Genomic DNA, 17,538 nt, shown 5'->3' with positions numbered 1-17,538 from the left:
AGTGCCGTCCTGTATAATGTCCCAGCAGTCACCTCTCCGCTCATCACCCAGAATCCTCCAGTGCCGTCCTGTATAATGTCCCAGCAGTCACCTCTCCGCTCATCACCCAGAATCCTCCAGTGCCGTCCTGTATAATGTCCCAGCAGTCACCTCTCCGCTCATCACCCAGAATCCTCCAGTGCCGTCCTGTATAATGTCCCAGCAGTCACCTCTCCGCTCATCACCCAGAATCCTCCAGTGCCGTCCTGTATAATGTCCCAGCAGTCACCTCTCCGCTCATCACCCAGAATCCTCCAGTGCCGTCCTGTATAATGTCCCAGCAGTCACCTCTCCGCTCATCACCCAGAATCCTCCAGTGCCGTCCTGTATAATGTCCCAGCAGTCACCTCTCCGCTCATCACCCAGAATCCTCCAGTGCCGTCCTGTATAATGTCCCAGCAGTCACCTCTCCGCTCATCACCCAGTATCCTCCAGTGCCGTCCTGTATAATGTCCCAGCAGTCACCTCTCCGCTCATCACCCAGAATCCTCCAGTCCTGTATAATGTCCCAGCAGTCTCCTCTCCGCTCATCACCCAGAATCCCCCAGTGCCGTCCTGTATAATGTCCCAGCAGTCACCTCTCCGCTCATCACCCAGAATCCTCCAGTTCCTTCCTGTATAATGTCCCAGCAGTCACCTCTCCGCTCATCACCCAGAATCCTCCAGTGCCGTCCTGTATAATGTCCCAGCAGTCACCTCTCCGCTCATCTCCCAGAATCCTCCAGTGCCGTCCTGTATAATGTCCCAGCAGTCACCTCTCCGCTCATCACCCAGAATCCTCCAGTCCTGTATAATGTCCCAGCAGTCACCTCTCCGCTCATCACCCAGAATCCTCCAGTGCCGTCCTGTATAATGTCCCAGCAGTCACCTCTCATCACCCAGAATCCTCCAGTGCCCTCCTGTATAATGTCCCAGCAGTCACCTCTCCGCTCATCACCCAGAATCCTCCAGTGTTGTCCAGTATAATGTCCCAGCAGTCACCTCTCATCACCCAGAATCCTCCAGTGCCCTCCTGTATAATGTCCCAGCAGTCACCTCTTCGCTAATCACCCAGAATCCTCCAGTGCCGTCCTGTATAATGTCCCAGCAGTCACCTCTCCACCCATCACCCAGAATCCTCCAGTGCCGTCCTGTATAATGTCCCAGCAGTCACCTCTCCGCTCATCACCCAGAATCCTCCAGTGCCGTCCTGTATAATGTCCCAGCAGTCACCTCTCCGCTCATCACCCAGAATCCTCCAGTGCCGTCCTGTATAATGTCCCAGCAGTCACCTCTCCGCTCATCACCCAGAATCCTCCAGTGCCGTCCTGTATAATGTCCCAGCAGTCACCTCTCCTCTCATCACCCAGAATCCTCCAGTGCCGTCCTGCATAATGTCCCAGCAGTCACCTCTCCTCTCATCACCCAGAATCCTCCAGTGCCGTCCTGTATAATGTCCCAGCAGTCACCTCTCCGCTCATCACCCAGAATCCTCCAGTGCCGTCCTGTATAATGTCCCAGCAGTCACCTCTCCTCTCATCACCCAGAATCCTCCAGTGCCGTCCTGTATAATGTCCCAGCAGTCACCTCTCCGCTCATCACCCAGAATCCTCCAGTGCCGTCCTGTATAATGTCCCAGCAGTCACCTCTCCTCTCATCACCCAGAATCCTCCAGTGCCGTCCTGTATAATGTCCCAGCAGTCACCTCTCCGCTCATCACCCAGAATCCTCCAGTGCCGTCCTGTATAATGTCCCAGCAGTCACCTCTCCGCTCATCACCCAGAATCCTCCAGTCCTGTATAATGTCCCAGCAGTCACCTCTCCGCTCATCACCCAGAATCCTCCAGTGCCGTCCTGTATAATGTCCCAGCAGTCACCTCTCCGCTCATCACCCAGAATCCTCCAGTGCCGTCCTGTATAATGTCCCAGCAGTCACCTCTCCGCTCATCACCCAGAATCCTCCAGTCCTGTATAATGTCCCAGCAGTCACCTCTCCGCTCATCACCCAGAATCCTCCAGTCATGTATAATGTCCCAGCAGTCACCTCTCCGCTCAGCAGCTCGATCATCTTGTTGCTGAGCTCCAGGATCTTCTTGTTCCTCTCATGTATCGGGGATTGCGGGGGAGGCTCTGTGATGGGGCCCGAGCTCCGCCCTCCTGACTCCTGGAGATGGATGATGGGAGTCACACAGTCCCCCGGTGTCTTCCTCACTATTGTGTAATCCTGTGTATGGAGAGAGACACTTAGGGAGAAGAATTCCTTCCCGACCCCAGATCTGACAATCAGTAGAAATCCCGGGATCAATAACCGTCTCCAGTAATCTGGGGCCATAACCGGGAATATTATTACACTCCGGACAGACATCCCGGCCCCTCTACAGCTCTTACAGGGAATCCCCATGACAACTCCTCCGGGCAGAGAGCTCCACAGAATCCCTGCTCTTACAGTAGAGAATCCTTCTCTCCTATTCTGGATTTCCTCTTCCCGGTGTCGGACTCATCACATCACACAATAAAGCGGATAGAAATGTAGAGTAGTTACCTCTCCGCTCAGCAGGGAGATGATCTCCAGGGCGCAGTGGAATAATCTCCTGGTGGTCTCATTCCTGTCCTCGTCCATCTTTTGTGGGTCATTTAATAGAAGAAAAATTTTAAATGTGAACAGGAGAAAAATGTATTAGCATATAAAGTCAAGTAACTTTGCAATTTAACTTATTAAAAATCCTTTCTATTTACAAAACAGGAGGGATTTTTAATTTTACTGTTTAGTGCTTGTCACGTACCCGCTTCTCAGCACGTGACTTGGGGTTGTGCCTGCAAGGATTAATCTTTCTCCTCTCACTCAGTCTGGCATTTAACCTCTGTCCTATGCTGCAGTGGGAGCATAAATCAGACCCCGACACAGCCCACACACCCTGCTTCATACACGCTGCCACCACTCACCGAACACACGGGCGATGAGTCCTGGAAGTACTACTACAGTCTGCCAATCACCAGGATCACACACTGTAAGGCTATGGATTCTTTAGAGCAACAAGGCTCAGACTTATTAAAGTTTTAAGCTTTAATAGAAAAGGTACAGTGCTTACAATAAAAGGATATAAAAAATATGGAAATAAAAAGTGACATACAAATATGCAAAAACAGTGGCAAAATAAAAGTGAGAAACTTAGAGAAATATCTTGTAGTCTGGTATTCTGTTCCCTGAGGGGGAAATGAATATGGAATGGCTCACACCAGCTTGGCTGTCCCTCAGTCTGTGAACATCTTTCTTTGTGTAAGGCCTAATTTATAGATTTAACCTGGAGATCAGATTTCCAGACCAGCCTCTCAGGTTAATATTCTAATTCCTGGTTTGTGACTGGACTCTGCTTACCTTGCCGATGCATACATTATTTTTCTCTGAACGCTGTTTGTATACTTTTCTTTCTCATAGTAAATAGATAGTGTCAGGCTGCAATTTGGCATCTTCCCATCAAAGATACTAGGAGGTGTGAAATGTTTCTGATTCTAGTGTGTTCTCAGGAAGGCACCCTGGGGGGTCAGGGACCAGGAAAACTGTCTTCTCAAGGTTGGGACCTTTGTGAAGAGCTTCAGCCTGGAAACATATGCCATCGTCTAGAACACATGTGAATTACTGCTGGTCATCTATCCATACATATACATTTTTCACTACAGTGCTTTTCACACCTAGGTTACTATCCATCTCTGCAGTGGTGGGCCGTTTTCTAGACAAAAGCACAGCGCTTACAAGCTTTTTGTTATAAAGTTTGGAAGTTCTGCATTAAAGCTAGCCAGATATCTTGATCCACTACTGTCGCAGTATAGCTGCCTCTGCTTACAGCATCAGAGAGCACACAGATCAGCTTTCGGCACAACTATGCAGCTGGTTCAGACTGTAAATCAAGCAGACGTGCATAGTCAACAGCATAGAGAAAGCCACAAGGCTGGGGAGCGGTGTGTTCCTGTAAATCAATATTTAAAAAAACCTTTAAGGGGGATGGTGTTCTCATTGGGCTCCTTCTGGTAACCCGTATGGTCCAAGTCTTTCTACCTGTTAAGTTATATTGTTGTATAAGAAATTGTCTCTTGCTCCCCCTTCCTTCCCTCCCTCCCCCCTCATTATGCTGTATACTATGACTTGTTATATATATATATATATATATATATATATCTGTTTTCTGGTTTAATTGTCTTCATGTGGTCCGGGACGGGAGGCTTCTCGGTAGAAAGCCCCTTCCCTACTTGGGACTTTCGACTGCACTAACATGTCAGTTTCTTTCTTTTCCCACTGAGTTTAGATATCCCCTAACACTACAATTAACCAGAGTTTCCTTTGTAATCCTTAGGACACAGTATACCAGACATTCTCTCCTTTTTTCTTATTCTTTCTGCTCTATAACATTCTTTTTTTTCTCTTCTTCCTCTACATACCTTATCCTTCTGAGCCTCTCTTAGTCCCCCCCCTTCTTTTTTTTTTTCTTTTCCTGCTTTCTTTCTCTCTCTTGTTTTTCTTGTTCTATTCTCTCTACTCTTCTTTATCAAGTTTCCTGGTATGCTGTATATAATCTCTGGTTCTCCATAGGTAAATATAGATGTTTTAGTTGTTTTCCTGATTAACATTAAGGTTCGCACCCTCTTCCCTTGATAAGAGTTGAAACACTTGACTGGGAGGCTTATTTACAGCTTCGCTACGACCACTAGTTTGTTCCCTTATTTAATAAGTTTAACAGATACGGAGGACTTCGTAAATACCTTAAATGCAATTGGAACAATAACGGAGTCCTGTATCTGACTACAGATGATTTTGCTACAAAAAGTTGTAGACTATTGAGTGAAATCGTGAAAATACTCTATCAGGACTCATATCATAATTCTATAGTTGTTCACTTCCTCTAAGTTGACGGAGCTAAGGAAATCGAAAAGTTGCACTGTCGGTATGCCTATAACTTGTAATGTTCTCAACGGTCTATGACTGTATGAATGTTCCTTTTTTTCTCTCTCTCTTATGTTTAATAAACAAAGATTGAACGATAAAAAACCTTTTAAATGGATATTCTCAACATGGACATTTAAGTCCCCGCAGATGTGAGTCTTTGGTTGGTTGTGCTGTGATGTTTTTAAGACTCTTATAGATGAACAACACCTAACACTGATAGAAACTGTACTTAATATTCACACCTCCAAGATGAACCTTTAACACAACTAATACATCCTATCAATAAGGCTCAATCTACAAAAGGGACCAACCATGACTGATGGATCTTGTATCTGAGGCTTCGATCACATCTACAAGACGTCACCGACCACGACCGATGGATCCTGTAACTAAGGCTCCAATCGCATCTACAGGACGTCACCGACCACGACCGATGGATCCTGTAACAAAGGCACCGATCACATCTACAAGACGTCACCGACCACGACCGATGGATCCTGTAACTAAGGCTCCGATCACATCTACAAGACGACACCGACCACGACCGATGGATCCTGTAACAAAGGCTCCGATCACATCTACAAGACGTCACTGACCACGACCGATGGATCCTGTAACTAAGGATCCGATCACATCTACAAGACGACACCGACCACGACCGATAGATCCTGTAACTAAGACTCCGATCACATCTACAAGACGTCACCGACCACGACCGATGGATCCTGTAACTAAGGCTCCGATCACATCTACAAGACGTCACCGACCACGACCGATGGATCCTGTAACTAAGGCTCCGATCGCATCTACAAGACGTCACCGACCACGACCGATGGATCCTGTAACTAAGGCTCCGATCGCATCTACAAGACGACACCGACCACGACCGATGGATCCTGTAACAAAGGCTCCGATCACATCTACAAGACGTCACTGACCACGACCGATGGATCCTGTAACTAAGGATCCGATCACATCTACAAGACGACACCGACCACGACCGATAGATCCTGTAACTAAGACTCCGATCACATCTACAAGACGTCACTGACCACGACCGATGGATCCTGTAACTAAGGCTCCGATCACATCTACAAGACGTCACCGACCACGACCGATGGATCCTGTAACTAAGGCTCCGATCACATCTACAAGACGTCACCGACCACGACCGATGGATCCTGTAACTAAGGCTCCGATCACATCTACAAGACGTCACCGACCACGACCGATGGATCCTGTAACTAAGGCCCCGATCACATCTACAAGACGTCACCGACCACGACCGATGGATCCTGTAACTAAGGCCCCGATCACATCTACAAGACGTCACCGACCACGACCGATGGATCCTGTAACTAAGGCACCGATCACATCTACAAGACGTCACCGACCACGACCGATGGATCCTGTAACTAAGGCTCCGATCACATCTACAAGACGTCACCGACCATGACCGATGGATCCTGTAACTAAGGCTCCGATCACATCTACAAGACGTCACCGACCACGACCGATGGATCCTGTAACTAAGGCCCCGATCACATCTACAAGACGTCACCGACCACGACCGATGGATCCTGTAACTAAGGCACCGATCACATCTACAAGACGTCACCGACCACGACCGATGGATCCTGTAACTAAGGCTCCGATCACATCTACAAGACGTCACCGACCACGACCGATGGATCCTGTAACTAAGGCTCCGATCACATCTACAAGACGTCACCGACCACGACCGATGGATCCTGTAACTGAGGCTCCGATCACATCTACAAGACGTCACCGACCACGACCGATGGATCCTGTAACTAAGGCTCCGATCACATCTACAAGACGTCACCGACCACGACCGATGGATCCTGTAACTAAGGCTCCGATCACATCTACAAGACGTCACCGACCACGACCGATGGATATAACAAAACCATAACTCCTACAGTGTCCTCTCACCTGCAGCTTCTGGAAAATGTCTTCTTGTCAGTATATACAGAATATTCTGTGTGATGGTTGATACCAGAGAACAAAAGACATCCACAGAACACCAGGATGGATCTGCTGCACTTCAGATAGCTGTAGGACCTGCGATGACATCACTGTCATGTGATCAGGGCATGTAGGGGCGGAGATTGGTAATCTATGGAGGAAGGAGCTGTGATGTTGGAGGAAACTAGGAAGAATGGAGTAGGGTGGTCACTTCTTCTCGGACAGTGACCGCCTGGTTGTGCTCTGTTCTCCGCTATTCTTTGTTTTTCTTTGATTTCTTTTTCTTGTCTCTGACTTCTTAACCCCTTAAGGTGCTGCCTATTTGAATGTTTTGGACTTGACATTTTTTTTTTTAGTTTTTTCATTATCACATTCCTGTGGCCGTAGTATTATATATGTTCATCGTTGAGATCATTTGTTGTGTGACAGGGCGTCGTTCTCAGATCCAGAACTTTTCTAACACTTTTTATCCCCTTAATGACCGGGCCAATTTTTACAATTCTGACCACTGTCCCTTTATGAGGTCATAACTCTGGAACGCTTCCATGGATCCCGGTGATTCTGACACTGTTTTCTCGTGACATATTGTACTTCATGTTAGTGGTAAAATTTCATTCATATAACTTGCATTTATTTGTGAAAAAAACGGACATTTTGTGAAAATTTTTAAAATTTCGCAATTTTCCAACTTTGAATTTTTATGCCCTTAAATCACAGAGATATGGCACACAAAAAACTTAAGTAACATTTCCCACATGTTTACTTTACATCAGCACAATTTTGGAACCAAATTTTTTTTTGTTAGGAAGTTATAAGGGTTAAAAGTTGACCGTCGATTTCTCATTTTTACACCATTTTATTTTTAGGGATCACATCACATTTGAAGCCACTTTGAGGGGTCTATATGATAAGAAATACCCAAAAGTGACACCATTCTAAAAACTGCACCCCTCAAGGTGCTCAAAACCATATTCAGGAAGATTATTAACCCTTCAGGTGCTTCACAAGAACTAAAGCAATGTGGAAAGAATAATTGAACATTTTACTTTTTTCACAAAAAAATTTACTTTGGAACCAAATTTTTTTTTTACAAGGGTATCAGGAGAAAATGGACCACAAAATTTGTTGTGCAATTTTTCCTGAGTACATTAATATCCCATATGTGGAGAAAAGCCACTGTTTGGGTGCATGGCAGGAGGGAAGGGAGAAGGGAGGGAGCACCGTTTGACTGGAATCAATGGAGTTGCCGTGTCGCGTTTAGAGACCCTCGATGTACCTAAACAGTGGAAACCCCCCAACCCTAATCCCAACCCTAACCCCAACACACCCCTAATCCCATCCTTAACCATTACCATAAACACAAACCTAACCCTAACCACACCCCTAAGGTCTCTTTCACAATTTAGTTTTTTGCCATCAGTCGCAATCCGTAGAATTTTGAAAAAAACGGATCCGGCGACTACTGCCGCCAGATCCGTTTTTTTCCTCATAGAGTTGTATTAGCGACATATTCCGACTGATGGCCGCACGTTTCATCCGTCGTTCGCCAGAAATTCTTTGTCCGTCAGCGGGAGAAAACGGACATAGGAACATTTTTTGTCTCCGTTGAAAAGTCGGACAGCAACGGATCCGGCGCCTTCCGACGTTAGCTAGAATGGAAGCCTATGGGCGCCAGATCCATTGCTGTCCAACAAATGACAGAATCCAGCAACGGATTCCATTTTGTTTACTGCGCATGCACTGACACTGTGTGCCTGTATGGTGTGTGGGGGGGCTGTGTGGGGGTATGCGGATCTGTGTGGAGGTCTGTGCGGGGGTATGCAGGGCTGTGCGGGTATGTTTGGTGGTATGCGGGGCTGTGCAGGGGTTTGTGCTTGGCTGTGCAGGGATCTGTGTGTGTGTATGCAGGCATCGTCAGATGGGACGGCAAGATGGGACGACAGTAATTGACACATTAGCCAATAATGGCAGAGCTCAGAAGGGAAGGAGCGCCGTTTGCTGCAAAATTGGCTGGAATTGATATTGGGCGCCATTTCTCGCTTGGAGAGCCCCTGATGTGCCTGAACAGTGGAAACCCCACACAAGTGACCCCATTTTGGAAACTAGACCCCCTAAGGAACTTATCTAGATGTGTGGTGAACACTTTGAACCCCCAACTGCTTCACAGAAGTTTATAATGTAGAGCCATAAAAATAAAAAAAAATCATGTTTTTTCCACAAAAATGATATTTTTGCCCCCTATTTTTTATTTTCCCAAGGGTAACAGGAGAAATGAGACCCCAAAAGTTGTCCAATTTGTCCTGAGTAGGCTGATATGTGGGGGTAAACCACTGTTTTGGCACATGGCAGAGCTCAGAAGGGAAGGAGCGCCTTTTGTGTTTTTCAACGCAAAATTTGCTGGAATTGAGATCGGACGCCATGTCACGTTTGCAGAGCCCCTGATGTGCCAAAACAGTGGCAACCCCCCACAGTTGACTCCATTTTGGAAACTAGATCGCCGCTGATCGCAGTGACGTACTACCCTGACCCCCGGTCATACAGGCCAAACTGTGGACGGGATAGTACGTCACATGTTAGAAAGGGGTTAAATCAGAGAGTGGTGGCACACAAAATAGTTAACAAGTAACATTTCCCACATGTCTACTTTACATCAGCACAATTTTGGATACATTTTTTTTTGTTAGGAAGTTATAAGGGTTAAAAGTTGAGCAGCGATTTCTCATTTTTACAGCAAAATTTGTAAACTGATGCCAAAAAACTGATATGTGAAAGGGGCCTAACCCCAACCCTAATCCCAACCCTAACCCTAACTTTAGACCAACTCTCTTTAGCCCAATTCTAACCCTAATGGGAAAATGGAAATACATTTTTTATTTTATTTTTCCCTAACTAAGGGGGTGATAAATTGGTGTTTAATTTACTATTTTTTTATTTTGATCACTGTGATAGGGTCTATCACAGTGATCAAAATGAACCAATAGGAAAAAATCTCCTATTGTTGCCGTGTACCGGCCGGCAGATCTCGGCGCCTGCCATTTTCTTCCCGGAAGAAGACACCGGCGGCTGTGGGGGAATGGAGGAGGGTCCAGGAACAACGGAGGTACCAAAGAGGATCGGGTGACCGTACTGCTCTCTCCTCTGATGTGCGATCACATCAGAGGAGAGAGAATTTAAATGAGAGCTCACTTTTTTTTTTTGCAGTTGATGTTATACCATTAATAACGGTGATCGCAACACCGGGGTCAGTAAAAACCGACCCAAATCATGTTCTCTGGGGTCTCGGCTACCCCCCGGCAGCCGAGACCCCGGAGAAGTTCCTCATCTTGGTTGTCTGAGATAAAAGACCTGGATAAAGCATCAGCCTTGATGCTTTTTTCAGCTGGATGGAAGTGGAGAACTAGGCAAAGAATAACGACCATCGAGCTTGACGAGGATTTAGCCTCTGAGCCGACTAAAGGTAGGACAAGTTCCTATGATCAGTGTAGATAATAACCGGGTGAACTGCACCCTCCAGAAAATAACGCCATTCCTCCAAGGCCAATTTGATGGCCAACAACTCCCTGTCGCCAATGTAAATGCATTCACAGGGCAGGAACACCTTGGAGAAGAACCCACAAGTCACCATCCTCCCGGAAGGAAGCTTCTGCGTGAGTACAGCTCCGCCTCCAGAAGAGGAAGCCTCCACAAAGAACTGCTTATTGACAGAGAGCAGGAGCAGTAGAGAAGGCTTGTTTGAGGGACAATAAGGAAGACTCCGATCTGGAGACCACTCCTTAGGATTGCATCCCTTTCAAGTAAGAGCGGTAAGAGGTTTTGGTCAGATCCGAGAAGTGCATAATAAACTGCTGGTAGTAGTTGGCGAACCCTAGGAATCGCTGAATAGCCTTGACTCCAACAGGATGTGGCCACTAGAGAACAGCAGACACATTCTCAGGATCCATTTCGAGACCCGTGTCAGAGATGATGTAACCCAGGAAGGCTAGAGAGGTCCACTCAAAGAGGCACTTCTCAAACTTGGCATACAGACGATTCTCTCTCAACCGTTAAAGGACCTGGCAGACATTTCTTCTATGAGTAGGAAGGTCCAGAGAAAACACCAGGATATCCTCCAGGTATACAACTACACAGACGTAGAGAAGGTCACCTAAAGCGTCATTGACGAATATTCGTAGTGACCGTCACGAGTGTTGAAAGCAGTCTTCCACTCCCCGGACCGATTCCTAACGAGATTGTAGGCTCCTCGGAGCTCCAATTTGATGAAGATCCTAGATCCACGAAGGCAATCTAAGTGCTCTGGAATGAGAGGCAGCAGATACTTACTCTTCACCGTGATAGCATTAAGACCTCGATAGTCGAGTGGACGCAAAGACCCATCCTTCTTTTTCACAAAGAACCCCGCAGCAGCTAGGGAGAATTTCTGGATGAACGCCTGAGCCAGGTTTTCTCTGATGTAGTCGGACATAGCTTGAGTCTCTACAGATGACAGAGGGTAAATCCAGACTCTGGGAGTAGAGTCTGGAATGAGATCAATGAGGCAGTCATATGACCTGTGTGGTGGTAGAGACTCCGCCTCACGTTTGTCAAACACATCTGCAAAGGACCAGTAGGCCGATGGTAACCCGGGCAGGGCTGAAGGAGGTCTCGGAGTGTGACCTGGTTGCACAGGTGTGAGGCAGTGATGATGACACGACTGACCCCAACGGAGGACGTCTCCTGTCCACCAATCCAAGACCGGTTCATGGGTACAAAGCCAAGGAGTCCTAGCAGGAATGGGGGAGAAAGATTTGCTAGCACATAAAAGGCAATCCTCTCTTTATGGAGAGTCCCAATCTGAAGTTCCACCTCCTCTGTGATGCCTAGGATGGAATCTTGCAAGGGTCTTCCGTCCACGGAGGTGATGAGACGAGGATGCTGCAAAGGAACAACAGGAATAAAAAAAAAGACTTGTTCCAGTGTCTGGTAAAATAGTTTTCTTTATTTTAGGTCCATTAAAAACTTACAAAAATTAACATGGTTGCCCTGTCTATGCAACCATGCTAATTTTTGTAAGTTTTTAATGGACCTAACGTAAAGAAAGAACTATTTTACCAGACGCTGAAACAACAAGTCTTTTTTTTTTCCTCGAGCATATTATCTGCTGTGGATTCACCTGGTTCCGTGCAAGCTGGACTTCAAGTACTAGCTGAGTTGGTTTTGTCTTTACTATATGTGAACAACAGGAATCCCAAACTGACGCACCACAGCTTGCTGCACAAAGTTACCTGCTGAAACTGAATCCAAGTACGCAATCTCGGAAAATAGCCTGTCCCCAGCCGACACCTGTATAAACACAGTAAGGGGTAGAGAGGATTCACTCTCACCTAGGAAGGCCTCTCTTTCCTGACCTAGTCGGACTTTTCCGGCCTCGTGGGATAATGGCGGTGAAAATGAGTAGCACTCCCACAGTATAGACATAGCTTCTTGGCAAAGCTCTCCTCACGTTCTCGTTCACCCAACTTGATGTGGTCGACCTCCATAGGCTTGGGAACCGAGGTTGGAGCTGGATCAGACGGGATGAGGGGTCTTTGAAAAGATGGAGCTAAACGGGGAAATCGCCTCTCATGAGCTCTCTCCTTGGTACGTTCCTGAAGGCAGAGATCGATTCGGATGACAAGGGAGATGAAGTCATCCAAGGTATCAAGTAGATCTCGAACTGCCAATTCATCCTTAAGTCTCCCAGATAACCCACGTCGGAAGACTCTAATCAAGGGTTCGTCGGACCACTGTAACTCAGAAGCCAGAGTACGGAACTGGATGCCATACTGACCGACCGAGAGAGAATCTTGTTGTAGGTTGAAGAGAGCTTCTATCGACAATGCCACTCGTCCTGGCTCGTTAAAGATCTTGCGGAAGGTGTCCAGGAAATTTTGAAGATGAGACACTATAGGATTGTTCCGCTCCAGTAAGAGATTAAACGATTCCAAGGCCTCTCCCTCCAAGTGGGAGGCAAGGAATGCCACTTTAGCTACAACTGTCAGATATTGCTGGGGCAATAGTCAAAAATGGAACTGACACTGGTTAAGAAACCCCCTGCACAACTTGGGATCATCAGAGTACCGAGTGGGTTTGCAGAGACGAGGAGAAGGACCGAATGCTGCAGCAACCACCGGATTGAGCAGCGATACCAGTACAGGAAGAGGAGAGGCCGCCATTTACATGTTGGTTAGGCATTCATCCACAGTGGTCATGTAATTCAACATCTGGGTTTGCATCTCACGTTGCCGGTCAAGTTCCTGATGTAAATCTGCAAATAGTGTAGTATTGGTGGGGTCGGCAGCCTGAAGAGAACTGAGATGGGCATCCATGGTCTCCATGAAAGTCACCAGTTGGTCCTGACTTTGTCGAAGACCGGCCAGTTCCCTTTGGGTGGAGAATCGGGTATCAGCAGGGCTCATGGCCTGGGCAAAATCTGTCACGTCAAGGCAGTCGGAGCAAGGTTAGTGAACCCACTTGACCATAGAGGGCACTGTGGAAGCTGAACCCTAGGAACCAGCAGGACAAGGACGTCAGATGAATAGCAAGGTTTTATTTAAACACAATGCAGGAGAACCCGCAAGGGAGAACCCCCTGGGCCGAGACACCGAATTCCCCTGAGGGAGCAACGGAGAGCGAACCCCTTAACAGGGATTGACCTGATGCAGCCAAGGAGGCTCAAGCGTAGCAGCTCCAAGACCAGAGGGTCAGACCCAAGAGGAACAGTGGTATGGAGGGGAGGATAGCGAGAGGTCCAGGGAACCAGAGAAGAGGAACCAGATGGTGCAGAGGGTACTGTCAGAGTCCGTAGGTAGATGGCAGGAAGGTAGGACACCTGCACTAGGGAAAAAAACACTGAGTATTAGTATTTAGGCAATACAAGGCTGAAAAAGCAGGCGAAGGACTGGGAAATGAGAACGGCAACTAAGAACTATGCACAAAGTTGCCCAGCCACCTCTCAAAAGAAGTGAGGACCTTAAGTACACACAGGCCTCTCAGTGATTGGCTGAGAGGTGATAAAGGAAAAGGGTGCATTGGCCCTTTAAATCATTTAACAGCTGCATGCGCCCTAAGCTCACTCCCGCACAACCCGGAAATGAGGTGTTAGAAGAGACATGCCGGGAAGACGCTGTAGCCTGTGGGGACATCGTGGGAGCGCAGACTGGGTAAGATTGTGGGGAAGCCAGCGACCAGAAGGGGCCCGATATCCTTGCACTCTGGAGACGGGTCCCGCTGGCCAGATCGTAACATTCTGTTTGTTTTTCCACAAAGCCGCATTTTTCATGGTTGATCTCTTGGTTTTCGGTCTAAAGATCTCTTGGGGAGTGACAGAAGTTGAAACGACCATGCAAACGGTGGCTGCAACAATGCAGCATTTCCAGATTTTGAGCTAAAGGAAAAAAAAACCATTTGTGATGCTAGTCACAATCCACGGCTAGGCTGTGAATAAGCGCAGTCAGACGTTCCGGCGTCAATACCAAAAGATCACGTTGTAAACTAAGGGAAAATACGAAGTCGCAAGACAGGTCACATGCCAGAGTCAGAATGCCAGAGAAACAGCAGATAAGCAAAGGGGCAATAACAAACGGGTAGTCTGAACACGATCCAAAGGTCAGCAACGGAATATCAGATGCAATGGGGCAATGACAAACAGTTAATCAGAACACGGTCCAAAGGTCAGCAACGGAATATCAGATGCAAAGGGGCATTGACAAATGAATAGTCTGAACACAGTCCAAAGGTCAGCAGCAGAAGATCAGAGCTTACAGCACAGGCGAACACACCAGACAGCACCAGCTTAGAACAAGCTTTTGACTGGCAATGATCTGTACCAGAAAGCTCACCTAAACAACAGGGTAATTTACCAAGAATATGGAGCACCTGTGGAAGTCTCTGCACCTTCCAGATAGGTGAACCGAGCTGTCAATCAAAGCACCGACAGCTCAGCACACCCCAGCCCAGAATAGGATGCCAGAGCTGTCCATCACAGAGTCCCAGACACTCTGAGCAGAGGAATCAGAACAATATTATTCTCTGAGATAACACCTGTCTGTTGGGACGTGTTCCCACTTCTTTCCCGAGTTTCATAACTATCAGCACGTTATCAGCAAGCAATTACTTCAGCAGGTTATGGAGGACCTTTCTCCCCCAGGTGTTTCAGTCACATTTTTGCACCATCATTGATAGGATGTGAGGATCCAAATCCTTTATCAAATCTAGCCTGATGGGCACCCCTCTGGTCTGTGCCCATTGGTAGGTAGCCTTCTCTCCCAGGTTTCCATATTTCTGGTGTGCCCACTGAGTCAGTCCGTGCAGCCCCTCAGTGGTGTCTTTTTAATGTATTAAATGACTGATATTATGGAATGTTCATCTGCTAATAAGTTGAAGAGTCTTTCCAGTGTACCTGAAGCACAATGAGCATCAACATGAAACACTTTAATTTTTAGTATCTTAGTACAATTGGCCAGATATCTTACCACAACTCTTTTCCCCACACACAGGATTGTTCCATTCATTAATAGTAGGCATAAGCACACCGGTCTCCTCCAAATCCTGTAATTATAGCCTTGTACCCACTGAATGTTTTGAATTTCAATAAGACTGGCCTACTGTCACGCCATTGCCGGCGCCCCGTCATACTCACTGAGTCCGGCGCGTCCCCGTCCTTTCTCCTCCTCCTGCAGCGTCTGCTTCCTGTCAGGCGCGCGCGCCCGGCCCTACTGCGCACACCGCACTTTGTGAGACCGGCCCCCCCCAGCTCACTATAGGCTCTGCAGGACTCTGACCCGGAAACACCGCCGCACTTGCCCTTATCAGGCCGCCCCTTCCTCCTGGCGTTGCCTGATCATCACTTGTATCCTTAAGTGATTCTGGCCCCACTCTTGCCTGTGTCCTCCCACTCCTTCCTTCAGCCTCCTGCCCTGTGTCACCTTCACCGTTTATCTGTGCTCCTGTGTTTCAGCCGTGTCAGCCTGTATCTTCGCCCTGCCTGTGCTTCCTGTGTTCCTGCCTTGCCAGCCTGTGTCTCCGTCCAGCCCGAGTTCCTCCGTGCCACCCTGTGTCTCCTTCCTGCCTGTGTTCCTGCCTTGCCAGCCTGTGTCTCCATCCAGCCCGAGTTCCTCCGTGCCACCATGTCTCCTTCCTGCCTGTGTTCCTGCCTTGCCAGCCTGTGTCTCCATCCAGCCCGAGTTCCTGTGTTCCAGCCGTGCCTGCCTGTATCTCTGCTCTCTCCGTAGTTCCTGATTCTTGTTTTCGCTAGTCTACCCAGCTGTCCTGCCTGCCACCTGTTACGTCCACCGTGTCTGCCCTGGGTACCAGCTGCCGCGGTAATAGTTTCCCCTGGGCCTGTCACTAACGCTCCCTGTATAGGGGGTGGTCCACCTGGCCCACTCGCCCAGGGGAGGTTCGTTGCCATGGTCCAGTGGGTTCACCCTCGGGTATCCTTACAGCAGGATCAGGCCATGGACCCCGCTGGTACCTCAGCAACCGCCCAAAAGGAACTAGCGTTCCTATGGGAGAATCAGGCCCAGATCATGGCCTTCCTGAAGACCATGGTGTCTCGGCTATCAGCATTACAGCCCTCCGACCCCGGGAATGCGTCTCAGCTGGCCAGTCTCCAGCAGGAGCTCGCCCAGCAACGCGACACGCAGGCTCATATTTTAAATTCTATGGCCTCGGAGGATAACTGACTTCTCTCTCTCCAGTCCGCCGCCGCTGCCCCTGTTCAGGCTTCTGTTCCACACCCACCGCCCCGTTTAGCTAAGCCTCTGCGGTATGGCGGGGATCCCAGATTGTGCCGGGGATTCTTAAATCAGTGCCAGCTGCATTTTGAATTGCTGCCTCAGCAATACCCCACTGACCAAGCCAAGGTGGCCTTTGTGGTATCCCACTTGGAGGGCGAGGCGTTGGCCTGGGTAAACCCCCTCTGGGAGCGAGACGATCCGGTGGTCTCCCAGCTCTCTGCTTTCTTTGAGACCTTTTGCAAGGTTTTCGACGAACCGGGACGCCTGGCCTCGACCACCGAGTCTCTTTTTAATCTCCGCCAGGGTACTCTTTCAGTGGGCCAGTATGCCATTCAGTTTCGTACCCTGTCCTCTGAGCTCGGGTGGAACAATGAGGCCCTGGGTTTGTCTGCTCGTATCAAGGACGAGCTGGCGGGTCGTGATACACCGACATCCCTGGAGGATCTCATTTCCCTGGCGACTCGCATTGATTTGCGCTTCCAGGAGCGCTCTCGCGAGTCCGCCAGGGAGAGAAGACTTCCCCGCGTTTCTACGGCAACACGCAGTCCTCCCCGCTCGCGACTCGGCTCTACCTCCGCGGCCTCGGCATCTGAACCTATGCAGGTAGATCGTCTCAAGCCGGCAGAGCAGCGCCATCAAGAGAGGCTCGCCAAGGGTTTCTGTCTCTACTGCGGCAGTTCTTCCCACCTTCTGTGCTCATGTCCAGTAAGGCCGGGAAATGCCTCCGCCTAGGACAGGTAAGAGAGGCCTCCCTAGGTGTTAGTGATACCTCTCTACCCTTGACCCTCTCTGTCCTGTTGAATCTCGTTTCCACCCACGTTTCTGAAGTGGCTTATG

The 17,538-nt window shown here is 48.4% G+C and overlaps 1 protein-coding gene across 1 annotated transcript in view; it reads right to left on the bottom strand.

The window, feature by feature from the left end:
• LOC141074950 (uncharacterized) overlaps positions 1–2,638 on the bottom strand; it is a 114,428-nt gene extending 111,790 nt beyond the window's left edge. Inside the window, 2 exon segments of the mRNA XM_073562278.1 lie at positions 2,063–2,242; positions 2,561–2,638. Of these exon segments, the coding sequence (XP_073418379.1) occupies positions 2,063–2,242; positions 2,561–2,638 (258 nt within the window).
• Positions 2,639–17,538: the final 14,900 nt, after the last annotated feature.

This window comes from Dendrobates tinctorius, unplaced genomic scaffold (genome assembly GCF_039654945.1).
Source record: "Dendrobates tinctorius isolate UK_male_01 unplaced genomic scaffold, ASM3965494v1 ptg000342l, whole genome shotgun sequence".
Taxonomy (NCBI): domain Eukaryota; kingdom Metazoa; phylum Chordata; class Amphibia; order Anura; family Dendrobatidae; genus Dendrobates; species Dendrobates tinctorius.
The sequence above is the reverse complement of the archived record's forward strand: the minus strand, read 5'-3'. Positions and strand labels throughout refer to the sequence as shown.